This window comes from Sinohyriopsis cumingii, chromosome 11 (assembly GCF_028554795.1).
Source record: "Sinohyriopsis cumingii isolate HCF-2022 chromosome 11, ASM2855479v2, whole genome shotgun sequence".
NCBI classification, from domain to species: domain Eukaryota; kingdom Metazoa; phylum Mollusca; class Bivalvia; order Unionida; family Unionidae; genus Sinohyriopsis; species Sinohyriopsis cumingii.
In genome coordinates this window covers 38,811,649-38,837,577 of record NC_142971.1, presented here as the reverse complement: position 1 = coordinate 38,837,577, position 25,929 = coordinate 38,811,649, and the positions used below count along the sequence as shown (strand labels likewise).

Below are 25,929 nucleotides of genomic sequence, written 5' to 3'. Positions count from 1 at the left end.
AAATGATGACTGAGTAATGAAAGAGTTTCGGTCATAGTTTTATACCAAGGAAGTGCGGATAAAGTACCTTTGTTTAGATTTAACAGACTGACGATCCAAGTGTGACATAAAAAGATCACAGTAATTTAATACAAACAAAATAAACCACATTTCCTGTTATCTGGTTTATTCTAACATTTGGGTTCTATTTTAGTGAACAGTGATTGTTTCATCTGCTCCATGTTTCTAACATTGTATTTGAATAACATATGATATAAATTTTGCAATTTATAACTTAAATAAGTTATCAATCTATCAATTCTCATTCATAAAACGGGGGCTTGCTCAGTTCGGTTCGTAAGAGAAAGCTAGCAAAAAGCATAAGATATCTGAATCGGCTGAGTGGAATATGGGACAAATATAGCGTACGGGAATAGAAGATGGGACAAATATGGCGCACGGGATGTGGGAACAAATCATGTTAAGGAGACTTGATTTTGTGGGTTTAATGCCATTTTTCAGCACATGGTAGACCACACATGGCTGCCAATATATTCGGAGGAGGAAGAACCCGGGGAAAACCCGGAGAGAACCACCGACGCACAGGAAGCTACGGCAAGCTTACTCACACACCCATGTTGGCCAAGCCAAGACTCGAATGTACGCGAACAGAGGTGAGACTTGTGATTGATCTGTAAAGACGAGCACAAAAGACCACTCGGACACTCTGAAGTGGGGGGGGGGGAGTGTTTAAGAAGAATTCATTATTTTATATTGAAAAATGTAGGTTATATAACTAGGTGAAATTTGCAATAACTACAGCTGTTGGATGACACAAGAGATTTTCACTGTTTAATTTTGTTATTTAGGGCTGAACCGCCTGAGGCCGAAATGACAAAATCCGCGTGTCCTCCAAGAAAAGGCTTAAGAAACACAAAGTACTGAATAGGTGCCTTCGTTATGGAAACTTTTAAAAGCTGCTGAAAGTTGAAAATATTTCTTGCTGGGTTTATGTAAAAATACCAATCATACATGTTTTGTCTAGCTGGGTTGAAACTCTTGCTGTTTGGGCTCGGGATTCGCCGACGTTGATACTGAAACCAACAACAAAAATCAAATATCTGTGGTCGCTTTATTGTATGACGTTTCACTTTGGGTCAATCTGCAACATTCGCTGTAGGTTAAACAAAGGTCCAATAAAGGAACTGATGTTTTAATTGACAGCGTAAACCAGAGGGAAAATTCCAGCTCCACTTTAACAGTATATGATTTGCATGACGCACCCAAATTTGATGACACAGTCCAAAAAGGAAAATCTCATGAATGAACAAAGCTCCACGGTTTAAGTATGACTGTTCAGTGAACGAAATGTCCAGAGCCGAAAAGTCCTGTGGGCAAAAGGGCCTGTTCCAACGTTTGTGCTCGTTGGTTCAAGGCATATAAATAAGCAAATAGATAAATAGCAAAATCGATAAATTATAATAAGATCTAATGGATTTTCAAAGACTTTGCAGTGTATAATGTATTTGTTTGATATATTTATATGCTATCAAAAATGAAGCAAATACAAACACGGAAGAAGAAACCAAACGATAACTAAATAAGGAAAAGAAATAAATACTTATAGTGATATTTGTAAAACTAAATTAAAATATAGATATATATTTTTTAAAAACTTATAAATAAAGGAAAAGCTAAACTTCCTTACAAATATATAATATGGACAAGAATAAATTAATATTTACCTCCTTTAACTTCGAAAAAGACATTTGATTCTGTTTCTTTTAGATTGTTCATAAAATGTTGTCTTAATAATACATTTGGTCCTATGACTAATAATTGGAATAAAATAGTTACACAAATATTTCGTCAGCAGTGTTACAAAATGGATTTCTTCTTGAATTTTTTAAAAAATGACATGAGGTTATAGCAAGGTAGTGTATCTCTCCCTAGTTGTTTCTTTTATGCGCATCAATTTATTTTGTAATTTTGTTAATAAATGAGAAGAAAGTAAAGGGAATATTAAATATTGAAAATACGGAGTATTAATATAATAATTTGTGGCTGACACAACATTAATTCCAGATGGCACTTACTTTTCTACTGATTCAAGTTTAGAAATGTTCTGATAAACATGTACTTTATGGTCTCAAATCAAGCACTGCCAAAAGTAACCCTGTATAGATAGGCAGTAGAAAGTTTAGTGCTGACATATTCCATCAAAGATTTAAAATACAATAGGTAACATTATTACATTATTTGGAATGAAACTCTGTTAACTTGGAGAGGAAATTGTTTCTCTCCAAAATCAACCGGATCAAATAATACACAAACTGACAAAGTTTGAAACGAAATATTAACCCTTATTAAAAAAAGCAACAAAAGCTTAATTTCGTGAAGAAACAAAGTTATATGACTATCTGTAAAATTGACCAACTTAATTGGTAGGTAATTGGTACTAGCAAAGGTATAATCGTTTTTTGACCATGAGAAGCATAGTGGTTTGCGAGAGCAATTTCATCATCAAATATATCTAAGTCTCACTTAATTTCCAATAGTCACAGTCAGTCTATGCAAAAGAAGCATTTAACTTTATGTTGATTTACTTCACATATATGGGTACCTAGTGAACAGAACTTTAGGTCTTTTAGTTTATGGTTCAAAATAGTAAGTTACAACAATGCGATAGCACTGCAACCGGCGTCCAAGAAATGCGGTCCGAAGCGTGTAGATTTATCATTAGAATTTCGATCCCAGTGCTGTTTACATTATTTTAGACTCGATCCTTTTTGCTTGTTATTCATTAACCGAAAAAGTATTGACGAAGGCGATACATTAATAGAATCGACGGTTCATCTGTCTTTAATTACTAAAGGCTGGAAATCACTCGCTATTGCTAGATGGCACTGCAGACAGTGTCAACTCTCGTCGATTTTGAGGTATATTGTCGATTTGGGGTTACGTCGTCAAAAACTTAGATCTTTCCTTGATGTCTCAATACTTTCACTTTAGTCATTCCACTGCAGTGCATGTTTATTTGTCTACTTGTATTCTTATATATGAGGGCTTCAGAAGAGAATAGTCTTGGACAAATTTAGTCACCTACTCTAATTATATTATTATTATTATTATTATTATTATTATTATTATTATAGGTACATTCTGGCTTTTCTGCGGGATCAGCTTACTTGGATTCATCTGGCTCTTCTTCATGCTTCCTGAGACTAAGAACAAAACGCTGGAAGAAGTGGAGGAACTCTTTATGTCTGAAGAGTACAAAAAGTCGCATAAGCGGGACAAGAATCACGATGGAACTAAAGGCACAACTAAACAGGCCCATTCTACTTACGACGTTGTCAGCGGCTCACTAAAACAGGATCATCAATACAGTGTTATGTCAAACCCAGCTATTACAAAGTTTTAATGCATGTTGAAACTTTGATGTTTAATACCATTTAGCAATGAACACACACACACACACACACACACACACACACACACACACACACACAGAGTTCCTTTTGAAGAATATCTACTTAAGTGCAAAGATAGTACATATACGGTAATAATTGCTAGTATTTATTGATAATTTTTAAGTTCTGGCTCGGAAGAACATACATTATTTGGATAGTATTTTACATCAAATTTTCAATAGATTGGTTTTAGTTTCTTCCATTTTTGCAATAAAACTTTTCATTCCCACTTACAAGTTTTGTGTATATCAGCTGACATTTTTAAGTCAAATAGGGCTAGGTATATTTTAGCTATTGAATCTTTTTAGAGCACTTAGTAAAGAACAAGTTTTTGAAACTTGATGCATAAATAAAAAAAGAATTAATTTCAGTTTTCATTGTGAATCAGTACCATTTGCCATTCTTTCTTAACTATTTCAGTGCAAAACATGTTTTATTACTTTATTTTTATTTGGCAAATTCCTGTATTATCGATTGTCGACACGAGGACCTCCTACAAACAGAAACTGCACATTATTATATAAGTATCATCGCATATTCATTTATACTTTTTTACAGTATGTGAATGCCTCTATTTTCGTCTCGTCCTTTTACGTGAAACATCAGAGTCATTGCAAGCAAAATGTCATTCGTCCATGTCGTTTGCAGTGGTATCAACTCGAAGACTGTCTTAAAGCATTTATGGAGTATCATAGCTCAGAAAAAAGGTCATACCCAACTTTTATTAAATCGCACTTAGCATAATATAAACAAACTATTTTGCACGTGTAAATATTTAGGGGAGTTCGTGGGAAGACCACGTCCGCGAAGTAACGAGAAATGACAAAATAATTGATGTATAATTACTTTGATAACATTCAGTTCCTGCACAGATTTCGTTCTTGTGAATTGTCATTGGGATGATGGCATTAGTGCTTTATGTGTACAAATGTTCAAATTTTCTATAAATACAATGTTAGTTAACTATTAAGAAAACATTGTCATTACATATAAAAACAAACATTTCAATTCTAAATCCGTCTTCTGTTTTTATATTGACAATGTAGGGTTTTTAAGAATATAAAAAATGTAATATCAGATTTTGACATCAGGAAACTTTAAATTATTTTTACTAATTATTTTGATACATGTTTTCAAAATAAGCACATAGAGAGAATTTACAATTTTATCTTGCATATTAGTTTATTTATATTTTTATAAGTTTTCTACAAATAATAAATAAAATTATGAAATTTGAATTCCATCGCTATGATTTACACTGTTCATATATAATGTTAGAATTTAAACTTTATGAGACAAGTTTTACTGAATACACATCAGTAGTAAAAAGAAAGTATCCCTGATAAATAAAAATGAACAAAAGCCTTGTTGGCATAAATACTTTATAGTCGATTCACCCCAAGCAGTTTTTGAATGTGCGTTTCTGAGACACTCAGATTGTAGACAGATGGTATCCAGTCGTTGTAACAGACGTTATTTTTCCGAATTAAGAATGCATACTGCCTTAACTGTAAAATTTTGTAAATTATGGAAACCGGCATTAAGTGTTTGGAGACATGAGATTACAACGATGGATCGTCACAATTATTTATGTCAAGTGTATATTCGTTCGAGAATTTAGATACTTGCGCATGGCTTTGTGCAACAAATTTACTTTTGCACCCAAACAAATAACTTTAGAAATTGACCAGTTAGTATCATAACACACCGTAAATGTTTCGTTGATATTGCTACTGATATAATAAATATTTTCATAAATGTAAGAGCAGTGCAACTATCAGAAACTATTATACTAAATTGATAAGCTGTGACTATTGAACATTTAAAAATAGTAACTAATTTAGTATTGAAATATGCTAAAACTGTGAAATCGGATGTCGAAAACAATATGTTCTACTCTCCATTTATATTTGTCATACTTAATAAATATAATTAAGTTTCACCTTCGCCTCCTATGTTTATTTATGCTTATGTACATATATTAAGATCTTCCATTCAGGTTTATTTCAACACTGTCTTCCTTATGGAATATGTATAAACCTACAAGGCAACGTAGGCAATTGTTCACTAACCGTTCTGTACTTATATTTTCCCCATATGTATGCTTCTAGTATACTCTTCTTTCTGCAGATATAAAACTTTCTCCTAGTTTGTGCCAAATAAGGGACTTTTCTGTACAATATAAAATAGTTTCATGAATTCTCATTAAAATACATATTGAAAATTACCCTTAAAAATATACCACGCAATAAAATGGTATATGCAACAAACAAATTAAATTCCTTCCTTTTGCATAGTATCCTCAATCACAACCTTGTTGCATGCTATTACTCTTGGGTCCTTTCTTTGTACTTTTGAAAATTACCAATCTTATTCTTGTAATGTTTTTATTTTGTTAATTTAAAATATAACCATGATTATGCTAACAATCCTGATTATGATGGTGTAATCCAGACTATGTTTATACTTGCAATCCTGATTCTGATGGATCAAATCCAGACTTTGATTATGTTGACAATCCTGATTCTGATGGCTCAAATCCAGATTTTGATTAAGCTGAAAGTCCTGAGTCTGATGGTTCAAATCGAGGCTCTAATAATAATGATACGATGAAACTTCGGATGAACTTCCATTTCAAAAAAGGATAAATCTTCTTAGTTAGCACTGTCTGATGATCATGACTAATATAGGGGTTATTCTTAGGGGCATACAAATAACTGCTATCACCCTGAAAATTTTATTCTGGCACAAGTTTCTGACTATGCACATAGAGATATATAATTTACTGACAAAAATGTTTAATTGAGAGACGAAAATCGCAAGCATTTAAAATTATATGACTTTCACAGTAGCTGTATTATGTCTTTAGCTTCTGGTAAAAATAGGTCACTTTAATAGCAATAATAGATTACTACTTCTATTGCATTGCTTTCCTTTCCTTCATCTAAACTACACGACTGCATAAACCAATTAGTATTGGAAGGTTCTAGAACTGAAAAGAACAGGATCTCGGTCCGACTCCTGCATCACAGACCCCATATGAAATATTCCGTCTTCTCCTTGAATGACATAATTGATAGACGTGTCCATTATCGCTCGGTACAAATTGCCTTCATTCATTGAAAAACAATATTTGGTATTCCACCTATCTTTTTTGATCAAGTATTAGTCTCCATAGTCCTTTTTATAATTTAGTCTTATCGTTGCCTTTTTTCGAAAACTGAAGTTATTTGTGTTCTGCTTGATGAGTAGTGCTTTAGTTAATTGTATCACCCTTCATTGTTAATGTGGTAGGGTATTTATAGTCTAGCAGGTTTTGTTTCTTATTTTGAATTTATTTTACTTGTTTAAATTCTCAATACCAGAAAATGTTTAATCAGCATAGGAGACAAAATTACCATGGAGGCAAGAAGCCGAGTTTCTCCGCCTTCAAGCCTCCTAATAACAACCGTTGACATGTTAACTCCACCTCCCGTAGCCAGCCTACCGGCGAACAGCCATCTCCAACATTTTTACTCTCACTAGATCACCATTTTTCTTCAAGACGACTGGGTGATCCAAGTCGTTTAAGAAGGCCTTCCCCTTTCTTCTTCATCCCTTCTCACGCAAATACCATCAGATGACAGATGTTCTTTTGCAGCAGGAGATACGTTCACTTATCTTAAAGAGGCCATGGAGATTGTGCAAAAACCACGGTCTCAGGGGTTTTATTCAAGGATTATGTTCTTATTCAGAGTGATGATTGACCTGAGTCGTGAAATTTTCATTCTACCCCCGAAATTTAAGGTGAAGCGAGGTCAATTCGCCTCTTCACCGGGACAGACGTGTATGTTGTTAATCTCGATCAGAACGACGCCTATTTTCACGTCCCAATCTCCAGCGTCACGATAATTCCTTCGGTTTTCTTAGCGGGACGAAGTTTCTCAGTTCAAAGTCCTAAATTTCAGCCTCAATATCAATCCTTGGGCTTATACCAAGATTATTGATTGCGTCGTCACCTTGTTCCTGTCGACTTCATCTGCTACGAAGACATTGTATTTGGACGACATTTGCCACAAATATATAGTACATTCAATTCAACTCCAAGGCTCCTTTCACTTTAACATAACCTAGGATTTTCTTTTATCAAATCCGACCATCATCCATCGCAGAGTTATGTCCACCTGGGAACGGATTAAAGGTTTTCATTCAGTCTGGAAAGATACTCTTACAACAGCATCAGGCTCGGACCTTTCGTTGCTACCGCAGTTAGCGTTGGCCTGGGAGATTACACAGACATTTTCCCGGGTACACGAATTTGACAGGCATCAGTATGGAATTTCTCAGTCACCTCAAACGGGTACGACTTCCACGCGATCGTGTAACCGGGACCGTAGTCAGTTTCTAACATGACTCGGATTTCAGCATGAGAATTCTTGCTCCTCGACAGTGCGGGAGCGGAGTTGATTCCGCTCAGCCGTGTTTTTATGCGCTTCGTACAGATGACATTGTTAGCTGAGTGGCGACTATTCTCTAATTCTCTTTAACAATAAGTCACGATCACATCTGCAGTACGATCATTCTGCAGTCAATGGCTCAGACGGGATTGACTGATGTCGAGGTCTCTCTGGAGAAGACACACACATGATGGTGTGTACTGATGTCAGTAAAAATGGTAGGGATGCCCACCTGATGCTGGATGTTGCTACAGACGGCGGCACGTAAGGCGCCTGGGGATCGGAAACTCCACATCAAACTTCTAGAAATTAAAGTTATTATCAACGCCTTCCAATGCTAGAAGGATCGTCTCTCAAGAAAAAAACGATTTCATCATGTTGGACAACTCGGTACTGATGACCTACCTCCTCAGACAAGGGGTCACCAAATCACCCGACCTGTGTGTTTTGATTTGGCATTTCTTTGTCGGTGCAAAGAACGCAACATCAATGTACAAATCCAACATATTTTCGGCATATACAGTATCTATAAAGGGTTAAGTCATTCGCACAGAATGGTCTCTACTCTCATAAGTCTTTCTTCGGATCTGCATACTTTTAGGGCTACCGACCTTTGACCTTTCTGCGACAAGATGGAACCACAAATTGCCCACCTTTGTCCCCCAAGTTCCAGACCCAGAAGCGAGGACCGTTTGCTCGTTGTCAAGAAGATGCAAGGGTTATATTCCTTTGCTTATCCTCCTACTGTCTCGATATCGAAAACAGTCAAGGCATTACGTTGTCAGGATCGCAAAGTGATTCTGAAATCCCCCCCCCCCCCAGATAGCACAAGTCCTGGGCCACATATCTATTAGATCTAGCCATAGACGACTACCCATGAATATTTCACTCAAGTAGAATATTCTCAAAAATCACGGTCGCATGTGCTCCACGCCTGTTCGGAACGTCTTATTCTTCACTAATGACTCTTATCCGGATATCCTTGTGTAACAAACAAGCCTTGTATTGTAGAGAGAATATCACTAGTAAGAAGCCCCCCCCCCCCCCACTCTGAAGTTTATGAGAGATAATGGCAGGTGTTCTTGGAATGGTGCCAATTAATTGCATTGTCTCTCTGAGTGCCTCAATTGCCCAACTCGCCAACTTTTTCTCTTGATTTTGGAGGATGAAAGGTTGGCTCCAGTTACTATCAAAGGCTACCGCTCAATTATCTCTAAACATTATGTCAGACACTGTATTGGTCATGAAAAGACCTATTAGATTTGCTAGCTAATTTGGATTGTCAGCGCCTTCAGTTAAGATCAGATGGCTCGATAGATCTCTTGACACAACCAAGATTTATAGCCATGAATATAGTACCAGCGTCCTCTGAAATATCACAAGATCAGTCGTGTCTCGTGAAAATTTGATCATATATTATTGAAGCGGTCTCTTCAAATGCAGTGTTTCGATCCGATACATAGTAGAAGAGGTTGGATGGTATGCAGAGTCAACAATTTGTCTCAGAGATTTGGCTTCGCAGAGACAAACTCTAGACCTGGTGGATCATGTCCATCAGAACCTGTTAATAGGTAGCACAGCCTATTAGCTTCCTTGGATTCGCTAGTGACATTTTGTAGGTAACAAGATATCAATTCTCAGGATTTTAATTGCATAGATGTGCAATCATGTGACCTTAGGCTGTGCTGTTCATTAATTAGGAGAAAGGGTTATGATTCACTTGGGGAATCCAGGTATATTTCTCTGGAAATCTGGAAGGACACTCGAGTTAGATTCAGGCACATTTCTACCGAAGGATACTCGAGATAGAGGTCGATGCTCAACATCCCCTCCTCCTATTACCTGTTTTTCTAAGGAAATGTGATTGGGAAAAGTATTTAAAGGAGAAAGCAAATTTTAAATACATTATGCTTCTCCGAGAATATTCGCCCAATCACATTACTTAAAACCTTCCCAATCACCCCGCCATGAGGAAATCCGTGTCCACATCTCGCTCAACTTAAAACTAGCGACACTTTGCGGTGGAAAGGGGAGGTAATGGGCAAGAACTATTGCCCTTTGTCTATATGAAGCAGACGGAAACAGCCTATTTTCGTCTTTTGTAGTACGGCTGGATTCGGGAGGTAGCAAACTTATATCTTAACGTATGTGACTGGATAAATATTCTCGGAGAAGCAAATCATTTTAGAAAATGATTTCTAACGTGACAAGTTGTTGCTGCGGTTTTGGGTTATGCACTATTTTTCAGTAGATGATAGGCTCTATATGGAAGCCAGTATATCGGGAGGAGGAAGAACCCGTGAAAGCTCGGTAAGATCCATCGAAGCTATTGACAAACTTTCTCACATACCCACGATGGCCGAGCCACAAAATCGAACCCATGTGAACAGAAGTAAGACGCCAGTGTTCTGTAAAATTGAGAGCTTTAGACAACTCGGCTAACCGGGGCCCCAACATCACGTAGAACACAATCTGAACTACTGTTGTAGATACAGCTATGTTAATCGAGGAGGCTTCATTATCGAGTCATCAGGGTTATTGATATGCTTTCAAGATTCTTATTTTCCTAAATAGCTTCACCGTTCGTTTTCTTTTGTAGTGTTACATCTGTTATTTAAATCTATCTTATTATTTAAATAGATTCGTCCTGTAATATTTGAAAAAAGCATGCAAGCCGTTTCAAGACTTTAGCAAGGAAAACACAGTCAAGTATGCTTTTCATTTGTATTTTGGAAGCCAGTATTATAAGACTTTGTTGGGATTTTAAAAAAAAACAATAACTATATCCTTCTGCCCACCAAAAACGAAACAAACAATTGGTTCATTTTAAGAGAAATGGAAGTAACTCATAGTAGTATAGCCTACACACTCTAAGAATTATCTTCCATTGACCTTTCTTTAGGTTTTCAGGAACTCGGGTGTTTGTTGTTACATGTATTTAAAAATTTTACAAATGTGACAAATACATTCTCATTGTTTCCTTGGAACATCGTCATTTCGCAGTGACAGAAGAACTTTGCTTAGCATATGTTTATGGGCGAAAATAATATAAAGATTTTGGGAAAAAGTACGCTTTTTTTGTTATGATCTGATTCCTGTACACAAGATGGTAATATATATATTTGGAAAAAGTTCAAGGTGTGTGTACACTGTCTGTCAGATAAATACTACTATTATGGGTTTTTCCAATTTTAAGAGCATTTTGGAGAGACAGACAGACCGAGAACATTTCCAGCGAAAATTTAGAATTCCAATATATTAAGGTGTATTCGTTTTTTTAAATGGTTATATTTTCCTTCTCAATAGACATCTATTAATGCAGAAAATTGAGTGCATTGGGATTGTAATTACGGTTGCTGCACTTTCTTCATTGCAAATCAACCCTGAAATAGTCTTGTTTTGCATAAATGTCAAAATATTATATGGCATCATATGGATTTTAAGACTGACCATGCATTTTGTTCAAATGTTTGTGAAAAAGTTTAAAAGTTTTAAAATCCTAAAGCAAAATTAAATTTGCATTTCGTTTATGGTTTTGTTAGAATCACATAAACAAAACAAGTATAGACATTTGTTTTAGTTGGTGGTAAAATCATGTAACAAAACAAATATACATATTTGTTATAATGAATATTATGTACCATCAACAGTAAACCAATTATGAAAATAATTATATCACCAATTTTCTGTACCTATGTGTCTTGATTCCAGTTTAGTTTATCATTGCTTTATGAATGTTTGGATATAGGGAATACTATTGAGAGGATTCTTTTTATTCTTGTAATATGCAGTCTTGTGCAATCTTAGGTAGAAAACGACTTTGCCGCATAAAATTCTTGTAGATATGTTAACTCGAGCCAGTAGGACTGGAATTGATCAGGGGAGACAGATGTCGTATGACTTTTCAATATAGAATAGACTTGTGTCCCTTGAAAGACATCCTACACTTCTACTAATACTACTTTAAGTTTGTTTTGCTGTCTGGAAATCATAGAAGTTCATCAGATGAAGTCTTATAAATTGTGACATTTGAAGAGAAATATATGGAGTCAGTCATCACACACATTAACAGAATAGTATAGGTGTGAGAAAGGAGAGAATTATACTCATCAAATGACCACAGTCTATATTAGTAAAAGTGAGTTATGCAAACAGCAAATATACTAATTCGATGACCACACACAAGTTAGTAAGAAAGAGGCAATATTTGGTGAGAAAACATCACCAAAGATAACCCAAATGAAGCCGTTTAACTGCAGTGCATCCCAATGTCAAGGGAACTTCTTTACCTTTATACAACTGGCTTGGAAAACAAATCTTCTCAGAGGACTGGAACTACATGTTGAATTTATAGGTATTTTAAACTCATGAAAATGTATTATAGATGAAATATGTAAGTAAAGAAATGACTAATGTTAGAATAGTACGATAACAATTGAAGTTCTTCATTTAAGTAGAGAGTTTCAGTTCAATTTAACTATATGTATCTTAAAACTCGTTAACTACAGAAGCGGATTAAATCTAAAATTTAAATAAAAATCATGGCTTTTTCTATCGACTCTGAAACAAGACCATTACCTGCTACTCAGTGCCATAAACACACAATGAATTTGGATTTTAAACATTCCGTAGTCTCATTTTTGGAGCGCGTGCTTCCTGGCTCCCGATTCGAACATTCTCCGGCCTTAAATACCGTATTCTTAGAATTTAGCTAGAAAACCGATAATAGTTGGAAGACTGTTGGAAACGTGTTGGAGTCTTGAGAACTTGAACAATTTAACAAGTTTCGTGAATTGATCTTATGTCTATCTATGAACAGACATCAGTATAGGGTAACATAATAACATCTTGCACTCAATATTTATCATAAACAAATCCTGTCATAAAAGCAAACTGTTTCAGACGCTATGCTTGTGTCACTCTTCTATAAATCTACAATCTATAAATATACTTTCGACCTGAAGTATCGTCTAAAATTTTGCAAACAAACCTTACTCTCATTTCTTATTGTAAATCAGATGGTATTTTTATCTGGTTTGCACGACAGAAAACTCACATAAACATGTTGTTGTTGTAGGGTTTAACGCCCTTTTTCAGAATTAATGGTGGAGGAAGAACTCGGGAAAACCCGGGAAAGAACCACCGACCCACGAGAAGCTACTGGCAAGCTTTCTCACATACCCACATTAGCCGAATCCGAGACTCGAACCCACGCAGACAGAGGTAAGATGGCAATGATCCGTAACGGAGAGCACTTTAGACCAATCGGCCACTCGGGGCCCCTCACATGAACATGTACTCTGTAACACTGCTCATGGAAACTTAGGGCATGACTTGCATTTTTGAGGGTTACCTAATACAGAGGCATGTTCCAGCCGGGATTAGCATTAAATAGATATACATATTCTTATCTGCTTCAACAAATATAAATAGATATATCAAGCCAATGTGGCTTCCAGGCAATTGACACATTACCTTACTGTACCATATTGGATCCTTTTTTCTTCCTTTCGTTCTGTACTTCTTTATTTATTTGTAAAGAGCATACAAGTAGTTTTACCTCGCTAAAAGAGATGAAAATGTACTGCTGGCATTTATTTTTATAGTTTTATTCACGACTTGTGAAGAAAGTCAAATGAAGAAATTAATAAACATTTTGCTCAGCAAACATTTGTATATATCTCTTCTAAACCACTTTGATCCTTCTGTATCTGTAAGACAGGTGTATATAGACGAACACGTGTAATACAGTTGTATATAGACGAACAGGTGTAATACAAGGGTGTATAGACGAACAGGTGTAATACAGGTGTATATAGATGAACAGGTATAATACAGGGGTATATAGACGAACAGGTGTAATAAAGGTGTATATAGACGAACAGGTGTAATACATGTGTATACAGAAGAACACATGTAATACAGGTGTATATAGACGAACAGGTGTATATAGACGAACCCGTGTAATACAGGTGTATAGACGAACATGTGTAATATGGGTGTATATAGAGGAACACCTGTAATAAAGGTGCATTCTACTGGCATTAGCAAATGTAATGATATTACTATTATTTCGATAGTTGTTCACTTTAATTAATTTTTCTCATTAAAAATGTAACAACTCAGTTAGAGGCCATGATGATAAAATTTGATTTCTTGTTGAAGACCTATTTTCAAACACAAATTGTTGAAAATTATACCAATTAGTAAGTATTTAAAGAGTTTGCGGTTCTGCTGATGCAGCTTAAGTTACTTTTAATCTTTTGTGATATAAAAAAGTAAGCGAAACAATAATCACGCCAAATTTCACCTTTATACCCCCCCCCCCCCCCCCGCGAGGTAATACAGAACCATGTAAATAGTCTCATGGCTTACGTGCCATGCTGTTCCATTGACGGCTCTTGTGCTTAAACTCTAATGACAAGAGGCATCATTTGTACCTGGCACATCAAAATGTAGTCAGACACGGGTTCATAAAGTTCTTCAATATGGTTCCTTGCGTAACTCTAATCCGAGTTGCCAGCATGCATATGTACATACTGTATATTAGGACAGAACTTTGATCATGAATAATGGTGCCACTCTGCATAATTATGATCTACGGAACAGACTCGCACCGAAACTCTTGCGACCATCAGACTTCACGCCGTCCAGCTGTGCTACATCAACTCCGGAACGACTGGATAACTTTTTTTGTGATTTTAGTACTTTTTGCCCACAAGAAGGTTCTATTCTGAAACATCAGCAATGGGTTCATCACAACGGCAACAAACCCAATTACTGAGACGATTTTCAGCATAAAATGTATACATCGCCGGTGAGAATTTTTCGTGCAGTAACAGCTGAAATTCCAGACATGTCAGATGCATACTATGCCCATTCCAGCCATGAATTTGGGCTACCTATACCCCAGGCTGAAATACATCTATCCATCCATAAACATATTTCCATGGATCCAACAGCGACATCACCGCCAGGTCCCAAGTCAACGACAACCGCATTGACAGACTCCTCTCCAGTGATAGTGACTTTAACTGTACAATTTGAACTCGTGCTGTGTTACAGACAGTACGTGTATTGTTTACTATTCAATTAACATAAAATTCGTTCATAGGAAGAATATATCTGGACTGTGGTAATTCTCACATATGTATGTTTTTGCTATACCATATATTGTTTCTTGAAGTATAAAATTCAAGGTTAGTGCATTAATTTCAAAATATTTCCAAAAACGTATCAAATTTATGCTACATTTAATTTCTTATTTAGTAACAATAACTTTTTTTTATATACCTACTTCAGTAAAATTCATCGCACTTGCTAAGGTCTTACTACAGAGAGTGTGAATGAACCTACTGACTTTAACATGCATTCCATAGATTAAGGTTTTACATCAAACCTGTTCGTACTGAAATTTGAAACCAGTGTATACATGTTTTGCTACCTAAACACATAACAGGGACTTACCGTATTTGCCTGTCTTAGGGAGAATTGTAATTTCCGCCTAGCCATCTCAAACATATTGATGCAGATGATTATTTTGTCAGCCCAGTGGGGTTCGATAATGTTACTGAGGTTTCTCTCTCATTTTTTCACACCAATCGTATGAATGTGTACCTTATGGTATCGGGTCTCAGCGAGAACGCCGTAGAAACGGTTCTAATGCTTTCAAACCAGTCAGAAGAGGTGCTTCCTTCTCTCGTTTGGCTACATCAACTGATGTTGTCGTGTTGTTCAGGTCTCACTGGATAGTTTCGTATTTTGACAACCCCCTAATTTTAAGGTAGAAGGCATGAACCTAATTATCACAAGCCTAGCATTTATAAATTCACACATAAGCTAAATCTATAATGTGGTTCAGATTTACTTTGAGTTAGGCTTGGAAATAGGTTGGCTTGTTGGTGACTGCCTGTCACAGTTAGATTTGCATTGGAGATCAAATGCGTAACTTGGGCTGCAAATGAGCTGTCGACTTGGCTTACGTATTTATGTGTGTCTGCTACAGAGGTAAATATCTAAAAATCTAGATGGTTGAGGGGTGATGAAAAGTATGCTAATTTGTTATAGTACTAGTGAACTTTATTCATGCATAAGGCACATACTGATTCTTTTAGCTGCCTTGTCACAGAAAAATATTCAAAATGGCTATTTCTTGTCAAAAATGAATGTAAAATTTAGGGGTTGGTGGCAGTGTTGGTTCAGTATAAAAACCACCAGTTGCATCAGGAATTAACCTGATTACTGCAGTCAAAATCTCACATGTATGCTTTATACAAAAATCATTAGTATTTTTTTTATTTGTATCTTCAGTGTAAAATTATTCTCATTTTTCTGTAATTGGTCATCGCCGGATGAAAATTCACCAGATAAACTGTCCAGTGAGACCTCATTATTGTATATATGTATGCTGAAATGCAAAATTAGTCAAAGTGTCGGAGCGATTGCTCGACACCGGGTTTTCCATGTTGCATAGCTCTCATAAGACATTGGCCGACATACGGAGAACTTCTAAGTCAAATTTGTTTGAGACCATAACGGCGATACATTCTCTTTTACTCGTCAAAGGTAAGGTAACGTCGGTACTACACGTCCATTTCAAAGTTGCACTGGACGTCACCGAACCAGTTTTACGATTATAATGATATTTTCACTTATTACTCTTTGGTTGGTTTTAATGCGATTTCTATTTCATCCACCCTTGGGTCAACGTTTGATTGCAAGTGAACAGACGTCATTGTTATTAGAGTAGGACTAACACAACACTCAAAATTCCACTTTCCTTACTCTTGGTTAATACCAAATTCTTACGCCATTCTCTTCGCACATATTTTTACTTCAGTGTCGCTGGTATCTCATTGTTGATAGTATGTATGCAATAGGAAGATAAACTCAAAATTGGCTCACTAGTAATATCAAGAAGAATGAGAATTCATTTCACCACACTTTGCTGAAGCAAAATAATTACAGTAGTCACCCATAAATATGTTCTCAAAAACGTTAATAAAAGAGTAAGCTAAAATGTAAAAAGAAAAATAAAGAAAACAAGAACTGCATGTTACTATTAGTGTTATAATTATATAAGATAACTAGTCGTAAATGTAGATAACGTAGAATTTTATTGGAAAATGTAAAAACATTTTTTTGGTCATTGTATTGTTTCAATTTTTATGTAGTGTTGTGCCATGCTTTTTCCTTGTAATTTTGAATTTTATTGAATCTCGTGAAGTGTTCTTTTCATTCTATTTTTATTTGAATGTTACTGTTGCATTATACTGAGTATTTTGCAGTTTTCTCGTTGTATTTTTGAACTTCACTAAATGTCTGGCAATTTTGTTTCATTGTATATTTTGAATTTTACCGACTGTTTCAATTATTATTGTATTTCTGATATTTCACCTTCATGAATGTAACTTTTATTTCCTCTATCGAGCCTCGAGGACTCGGTTCAAATGACCCTGAGGGTATTATTAGGATAAAACTTTTAAGTAAAAATATTAAGATTGAAATTTTCTCCAAATTGTATTAAAAGTAATTTTTTCATTAAATTATATTGAGATTAGTTTTCCACTAAAACATATTGAGATAAATTGTGTCTATTTGTGTAATATAACTGTATGCTATTTTATAAAGATCGCTCTTTACGAGCAGGTGCAGAATTCCATGAAATACATTTCGCTTGTATCTCAATGTCAGCAATTGTCAGCATAAAATACATTTCGCTTGTATCTAAATGTCAGCAATTTTCAGCATAAATAATTTCGCTAATTTCGCTTGTATCTCAATATCAGCAATTGTCGGCATAAATACATTTCGCTCATTTCGCTCGTATCTCAATGTCAGCAATTGTCAGCATAAACTACATTTCGCTTGTATCTCAATGTCAACAATCTTCAGCATAAAATACATTTCGCTTGTATCTCAATATCAGCAATTGTCAGCATAAATACATTTCGCTTGTATCTCAATGTCAGCAATTATCAGCATAAAATACATTTTGGTTGTATCTCAATATCAGCAATTGTCAGCATAAACAACATTTCGCTTGTATCTCAATGTCAGCAATTTTCAGCATAAATACATTTCGCTCATTTCGCTTGTATCTCAATGTCAGCAATTGTCAGCATAACACGCATTTCGCTTGTATCTCAATATCAGCAATTGTCAGCATAAATACATTTCGCTTGTATCTCAATATCAGCAATTGTCAGCATAAATACATTTCGCTTGTATCTAAATCTCAGCAATTGTCAGCATAAATACATTTCGCTTGTATCTAAATGTCAGCAATTGTCAGCATAAAATACATTTCGCACGTATCTCAATGTCAGCAATTGTCAGCATAAATACATTTCGTTTGTATCTAAATGACAGCAATTGTCAGCATAAAATACATTTTGCTCGTATCTCAATGTCAGCAATTTAGATTTAGGGGGAATCTGCTGAAAAGGCAAATTTTTCAATTAATAATGGATGAGTTACGCAGATGATTCACACGGTGTCCCTGGGAAAGGTCGAGATCCTTGTTTTGACTGGACTGAGCGAAGGCAAAACCTGTATAAATAGAGAAGCGGGCTTACGAAGGGTTAGTTCGTTCCTCGAGTCAGAACAGCTCTGTCTTTTCCTTATAGGTAATAATCGTCTGTGTTCGCAAACATTTTTAAAGAATGTGAAATTTTTATATTTGAGACTTTTACGGTAAAGTTTATATTTTCCCAACATTTTTGTGAGATCTTTCTATTTTATATTATACTATAATGGAATGTCTAATTGTATTTATGGTATGTATTATTTTAAAAGATGAATGCGCTACCAGCTTCATGTTTAGATTTAATTTGGAAATAAAAGATTCTTAAAGTAATAATGAGTTATGTTTAGTAACCTATTCCAAATTAGTATTCTAATTTAAATATAGTAAAATACATTTCTTCAAAATGATTCTTGCATTAATCGCAACTATTGAATTTTATACTCATTGGATATCATGAATTTAATCGAGATTTAACTACCTGTATTACATTCTAAAAGGCAGAAATTATACAAATGAAGTTGGTAAGCTCGATGGGAAAAGTGTAATTTTATATGTATTTCTTGTATTATAAATATAAAGGATTTATAAATATATCTTTAAAATATAGCATTATATATATATATATATATATATATATATATATATATATATATATATATATATATATAAACGGTTCGTTCCTCGCGTGCTTTGTTTTCTGCTTACAGCGATTACGTACCTATTCCCCAAGATGTAGCCGTATCTACATGGTTATTGGTGACACCCTTGTTAGAGAGCCTGAACTCCTTGTTCTCTCTCTCTCTCTCTTTCTCTCTCTCTGACCATGAACAAAGACATTTCTCAACGTATGAGTAATCCCTTCTCATAGCAAGAGATGAGAAGAAGGTTATGATTAAAAATAACTTATCATAACACTCTACACAAAAACGCAAATAAGTAGGATAATAGATATTCTGAGTAAATAGTAGTGCTCAATGATTATAAAACACTATTTGGTAATGTATCTTTAGAGATTGTTGGGGCAGCAGGAGACAGAGTGGCTAAAGATGCTTGCCCTTACCGGTCACTCACATCTCACCTCTGTCCACGTAGGTTTGTGTCTCGTTTACGCCTACACGGGTATGTAAGAAAGCTTGCCGGTATATTACGACGGGTCTGAAGTTCTTCCCGGTTTTTGTCCAGGTTCTTCTTCCACTAAAATATACTGGCCACCAAGTACAGCAAATTATGTGCTGAAAAACGTCATCAAAGCCATAAAACCAAACCTTTTTATTGTGTCTGTCTGTCCATTACATGAAACCATTTTGGCATTACAATACCGTTCATCAGTAAAAACAGCTCATATAGAGCTAGTGTTTTAAAGCTATTAACACACCAACATTAAATCAAGTTTATCGTACATTGTTTCTGGTGAAAAGAAAAATAATAGTTTTGTCAATATTGTTGCTTGTCTTGCTTTTATTACAATTTATCATTTTAGTCATTTAATTCATTGAAGAATTCCATTGATTGAATTAAAATCCTTTGCTGGTACTTAAGTTTTGCAGTGAGTTTTTAAAAAAGTATATTCTTCGAAATTCACAAAAAGGTGTCTTCATACTTTTGACACAGAAGAACATAAGAAAATATGAAATCATTCAATAAAATAAATTACTTATTTTTCCTCTTGCTGCAAAGGATGTATTACACGCCCATCATTATAAAATGTTCCCGAAGATTGATTTAAAACTTTGTATCAGAAAATACATCCAACAACGATTTTCATTTCTGTCAAAAATTATATCACCTAACGGGTGGAATAACAGTTCTGCTCTCTCTCTCTCTCTCTCTCTCTCTCTCTCTCTCTCTCTCTCTCTCTCTATATATATATATATATATATATATATATATATATATATATATATATATATATATATATATATATGGAAAAACAGATATATTGAATGAAATTTAAAGAACAACAACATAAACTTGACGCACATCATTTTTCTATGGTCACTAAAGCCTCATAAAACCTGCTCAAAAGTCAGAGGTTTTGTTGGGTATGGAAAATGGAGTGAAGGACCATCATCATCATCATCATCATCATCAGTCTCATGACCTAGTGTGGTCGTCGAGGCACTGTGCTGCTGAACATCTGGCCAGTGAAGGACCTAGTGGTTCCAACAAGGCGTACTCTGTGTGTCTGATACTGCTTGCATGAGGCATGGTAATTTCTGAAAGCGAATTAATACATGTGAAAATATGCTTTATTCCCTACCGGTCACCCTGAAATGCTGACAGAAACCATCAGCGTGGAAATCATTAGCCAGTACAATGGAATCTCTAAATGCAAGGTCTTACCTCCTATCCGGGGACCCTGAGTGGCCGGGTGGTCTAAAGCGCTCTCCGTTACGGATCACTGCCATCTCACCTCTGTCTGCGTGGGTTCGAGTCTGGGATTCGGCTAATGTGGGTATGTGAGAAAGCTAGCAAGTAGCTTCTCGTGGGTCGGTGGTTCTTTCCGGGGTTTTCCCGGGTTCTTCCTCCACCATTAATGCTGGCCGCCATGTATAGCCTTTCGTGTGCTGAAAAATGGCGTTAAACCCTACAACAACAACAACAACAACAACAACATGTTCATGTGAGTTTTCTGTCATCAAAACCAGGATAAAAATACCATCTGATTTACAATAAGAAACGCGAGTAAGGTTTGTTTGTAAAATTTTAGACGATACTTCAGGTCGAAAGTATATTTATAGATTGTAGATTTATAGAAGAGTGACACAAGCATAGCGTCTGAAACAGTTTGCTTTTATGACAGGATTTGTTTATGATAAATACTGAGTGTAAGATGTTATTATGTTACCCTATACTGTTGTTTGTTCATATATACACATACGAACAATTCACGAAACTTGGTCTAAAGCGCTCTCCTTTACGGATCACTGCCATCTCACCTCTGTCTGCGTGGGTTCGAGTCTCAGATTTGGCCAATGTGGGTATGCGAGAAAGCATGCCGGTAAATTCTCGTGGGTCGGTGGTTGTTTCCGGGGTTTTCCCGGGTTCTTCCTCCACCATTAATACCGGCCGCCATGTATACCCTATCGTGTGCTGAAAAATGGTGTTAAACCCTACAGAACTACAACAACAGCATCAACCTTATATCCGTTTGTACTATCTTATCCTAATACGTCACTGCCAAGGAAAACCTTATGTGTACTGAAACATGTTTCCGAAACCAGCTTTGTTGCCATAAGGTTGAAGATTGCGCTTTGACAGAAATTGTGGGTAAGTCTAGAATTGTTTCATGCTCTGTATAGTGATAACAGCTTTTAAAAGTATACGAAAATGTAGCATTTTCATATCACTTCCCAATGCTGTAAAGACAACTCCAATCCAATCCAGGGATTTTCTTGTGCTGTGTCTATGAATGTCTCGAATTGAAACAAGAACCTAGTGGCTACCCATCATCGTGCCAGGTTCGATAACACAAAGAGACATTCAAAGAATGGTACCGATCCTTAGAAAACATTACTTTGGCACATGTGGAAAAGAACGAAGGGAGACGATAGTTTGCTAAAGTGCTATTAAATTGTTTGTGGTAAAAATTGACATATATCCAATATTACCCAAGACGGCATACTCGGCTGATAAAAGTCGCTACGATAAGATATTCCATGAACATCGGATCTTTGTCAATTACGAAGAAACGACGTAGTTTGCACCCCACCCTCAATTCCGACACTTTTGAAAATATCATCATCGCATCATCGCTGCATGCGTGATAGCCAATGCTCGAGTGTAATTGTATGATGTCTTACAGCTTTTAGGACCTGGAGTCCTCTACTTTGACACCACAAGTTTTAGAGACATAACATTTTGATGGCCATCAACCAAACCATTGAAGGGGGCCTGTTAAGTGCATGGACGGACGTGAATACAGAAGACGCCCCTGGCAATTTAGATAGCGAAGGCTCTAACATATTACGGATGCCAATACCGAGGCTGAGAAGCAGAAGCTCATACCAAATGCAAAGTCAAAGGAGAGACACTCAAATATCCAGTCAAGTAGTCAACTTTGACGTCCTGAAAGAAGCTTTACAGTTCGGGCATGATCAAGAAAACATTAGATCCACAAATTTTTCTTTACGTTGACACCCTCCCTTGCTCCCAGACGAGAAGAAATTAACGCTTCGGTTAATAAGAAGACGTAGGTACCAGATGAATAAAAAAAGAAAGGAAGACATAAGTAAAAAAAACAATACATCAAGAAAAGGTCACCACTCCACAAATAGCTCTAACTCATATTGCTCGTCTGACACGTCAAGCATCATACAAATCATGAATCAAAGAGTAGTATCGAACAATGGGTCACTTAATGAGGAGCAAAATCAACTACAGTTAACCACTATCATGAGGACAATTTTAGCCAGCATTCACCACAAACCTACAGATGCTGATGGTTATGGAGGAGTTAAAAATTGTATGTATTGTCATCAATGTCTTTCCAGAATCGGCTTCGATAATTCCTGTGACTTCTAAAACAAGTTACGAGTAAGTGCGATCTTTAAACTTGGTTTGAAAGCAAAGTCGTCGTTACCCTCTACGAAGACAAACGACAAAGGCATCACATTTCCAAACCGAGGTTTTCACAAAGAATTGAAAAATACATTTTTTTAACCACGAAAACTCCTGAAACTAACTTCAGTGTCGAGGAATATTTATAGCGATCTCTGAAAGAACGTATTTGGAGATATGTTCCACATCAACACACTCTCAAGTATACCGACGTTTACCACGTCTCGTCCAAAATCAAGACCAACCGTACTATCGTAGCATCAGATGTATACCCAAAGAAGTTACCCGTATAAACAAAAATGATGGTGTTTGATCAACTGTTCGGAACATACCATTCTACCTAAAAGAAAGAAGGGGTGTTAAAGACTGGATATTGTGTTTGCATTAGAAAAAAATCAAACTCACTTTTGAGAAAGGTTATTTACATAACTATTCAACGGAATTGTTTCGCCTGGTTGTACAAGTACGTGGAAGTGATAAACTTAGAAGTGCTAATGGAACGTTTTAATGGCCTCAGTTACAATGAGTGTCCATAAAACGACGAGTACGATTTACAAAGCATTCTCCACGAAGTAGGCACACATAGACTTGAAGCGAACCTGCGTTGAAAAGGATATCCACCTAGGTTTGATTCCTGGATTGCCGCCTCACAATTTATCGAAATAAAAACAAGATGTAACCTGCATACCGTTAAACACAGCAGCTTTCTCTCCCTCTCAAAGTTCATATTTTAAAGAACTATAAAAACATCATCTGTAGGCGTGGTGTTGAGAAAGTGGAAGTCTCTTGAAGGACGGAACAGAAGCAAAGAACATACATCTAGGTGCCTCCGTAGTATGGAAACCTGGCATCTCGGATGTTTTCAACGATAAAGATTTCACTGAAGCTGACGATCCTCAAAATGCTGGGTCTAAGGATCGTAGAAAAAATGAAACAAGGATGCACTTTATAATTGACAGATCGTTTGCATTTGGATATGTGGTTGCGAGACAAGCATTTGTTAAATGGAGTGGATGTACCCTGAGGCTAGATCTAAGCAGTACCGTCCTTCATTTGATGGCCAAAGCTAACAAATACAAATCCACCATCGCAGAAGCCAGACGTTACGTGCTAAGTGTGGAAGTGTTACCTAAAGTGGGCAACGACATCACATTTTGAGTTAAACGACAATCAAGTATCCAATATCACGAGTGGAAGTTAATACCTTTACCATTGCTCTGAACTCAGATCCAAGAACAAAGATCATGTTTTCCAGGAACAGCTATCCAAACGTTTGCTCACTGGTATCATAAACATGATCTAAACTCTTTCAATTCCATCAGTTCAATGTGTCCAAGGTAGAAGTCACTCGAGATGACCAAACTTTGTGTCCCGGAAATATTGCATGAGATATTATTTGATACTGTTTGAAGCCACATGACATTTAGGTACTAACAGCAGCTATTATTTTGTACGACGATTATGCAGGGAAATATGATGTGCATGTATTTGATTTCACTCCAGACCAGGTCACCGACGATGGACGATTCCATCCTTTAAAAGTAGGCCAACTTCGTATGCAACTTCAGTTTGCGTTGGCTCTGGACAACACAGACAACGTCATCTTGTTCGCATAATTTGACAATGCCCTGGAAATCAAGTCTGAAAGAACTGATCATAGATAAGTATGACAAAATATGGGACACAAACAATCTATGAAGACAGGCAATCAGGATGGTTTTGATCTGGAACAGGAAGGTAAAAATGCGGTCATGATATCAAGATAGTTGAAGAAGAAGACCGTATAGTTTCCACTTTTGTTCAGGAATTGGGTGCAAAAATTACAGGCCTGACCAAAGACTTTTGTTGTAGCTGTCAAATCGATCATCCTTGACAGGACCAACACGACAAATTATAACGATGGTGCAGGACGAAACGTTGGACGACTATCAGGAAGAGGCATGGACTCTCATCTCACAAGAATTTCCTTTGAAAGTGATATAAAGACTTTTATGACTATAACAAACGTCCAATGTCTTCTCTGGAGACCAAATGTATCTAAACTCTTATAACAGAGTCAGGAGGCTACTTGGGGTTAATCTACTAATTTGACAGAACTTTGCAAGGAAAAGGTCCGGCGTGAATTGACAACTTATCATTATCTGTGACAACAGAAAAGAATAAAGGAAGAATATCTGGTATTACCTTCTGACACAGTCCGTACTCACCTTCGTGGGATCCTGTGGTGTGTACTAACTTGCTTAACACAAACCTGTAGACGTTGAAAGTTATGTCATCAACACAGAAGGCAGTCATCGACCAGGAACTCACTGGGTAGACGTTTACTTTCCTGATATATTTCGATTCCTCCGTATTACCTCCTGTGGAAGACATCATTGACTTTACGAGACAAAATGCTGTGTCGACACAATGTAATAAATGTGAGACAACATTGATCAGATCCCATTGTTGTATTGAGAATATTTTGTGTAATTTCTTCATCAATGTGGTCTTGGATTTCCCTTAGAACACTTAATGATTTTTTTATGATCATAGGTATTCTACAAGGGCATGCAATAGAAATATGTTTTAGCGATAAATGTGGTGATCTCCTGTCTTTATTCCAGAAACATCGAAGTTTGCATCGATGACAAATTGGCATTGCCTTCAATATTTGGAAGTCAAATTTGACTCAAGAACTTTGTCAACCTTCTAAATAAGTTTATTTTTAATATTTGCTTTTTTCTTGTTGTATTCAACTTTTGTGTTAAGAAAGCTCCTTATTAAACATGTTGATTTTGGCGAAAATGATGTGTCTTGCTTTTAATTGATTGAAAACAAATTCTAGTGATATGCACTTTCATACTTCTATATTGATCTCAATCGCGTTTTCTTTCAAGTCCGTGTACCGAATCTATGTGATGGTTTTCTTCTTGTGCGTACTATTTTCATATAAAGCGAAACGTTCGGAAGA

The 25,929-nt window shown here is 36.1% G+C and overlaps 1 protein-coding gene across 1 annotated transcript in view; it reads left to right on the top strand.

The window, feature by feature from the left end:
* Nucleotides 1–5,394, top strand: part of LOC149787953 (proton myo-inositol cotransporter-like) — a 60,098-nt gene extending 54,704 nt beyond the window's left edge. Inside the window, exon 9 of the mRNA XM_089974217.1 lies at nucleotides 3,135–5,394. Coding sequence (XP_089830343.1) covers nucleotides 3,135–3,403 — 269 coding nt within the window. The 3' untranslated portion in view covers nucleotides 3,404–5,394. The remainder of the gene's footprint in view (nucleotides 1–3,134) is intronic.
* Nucleotides 5,395–25,929: the final 20,535 nt, after the last annotated feature.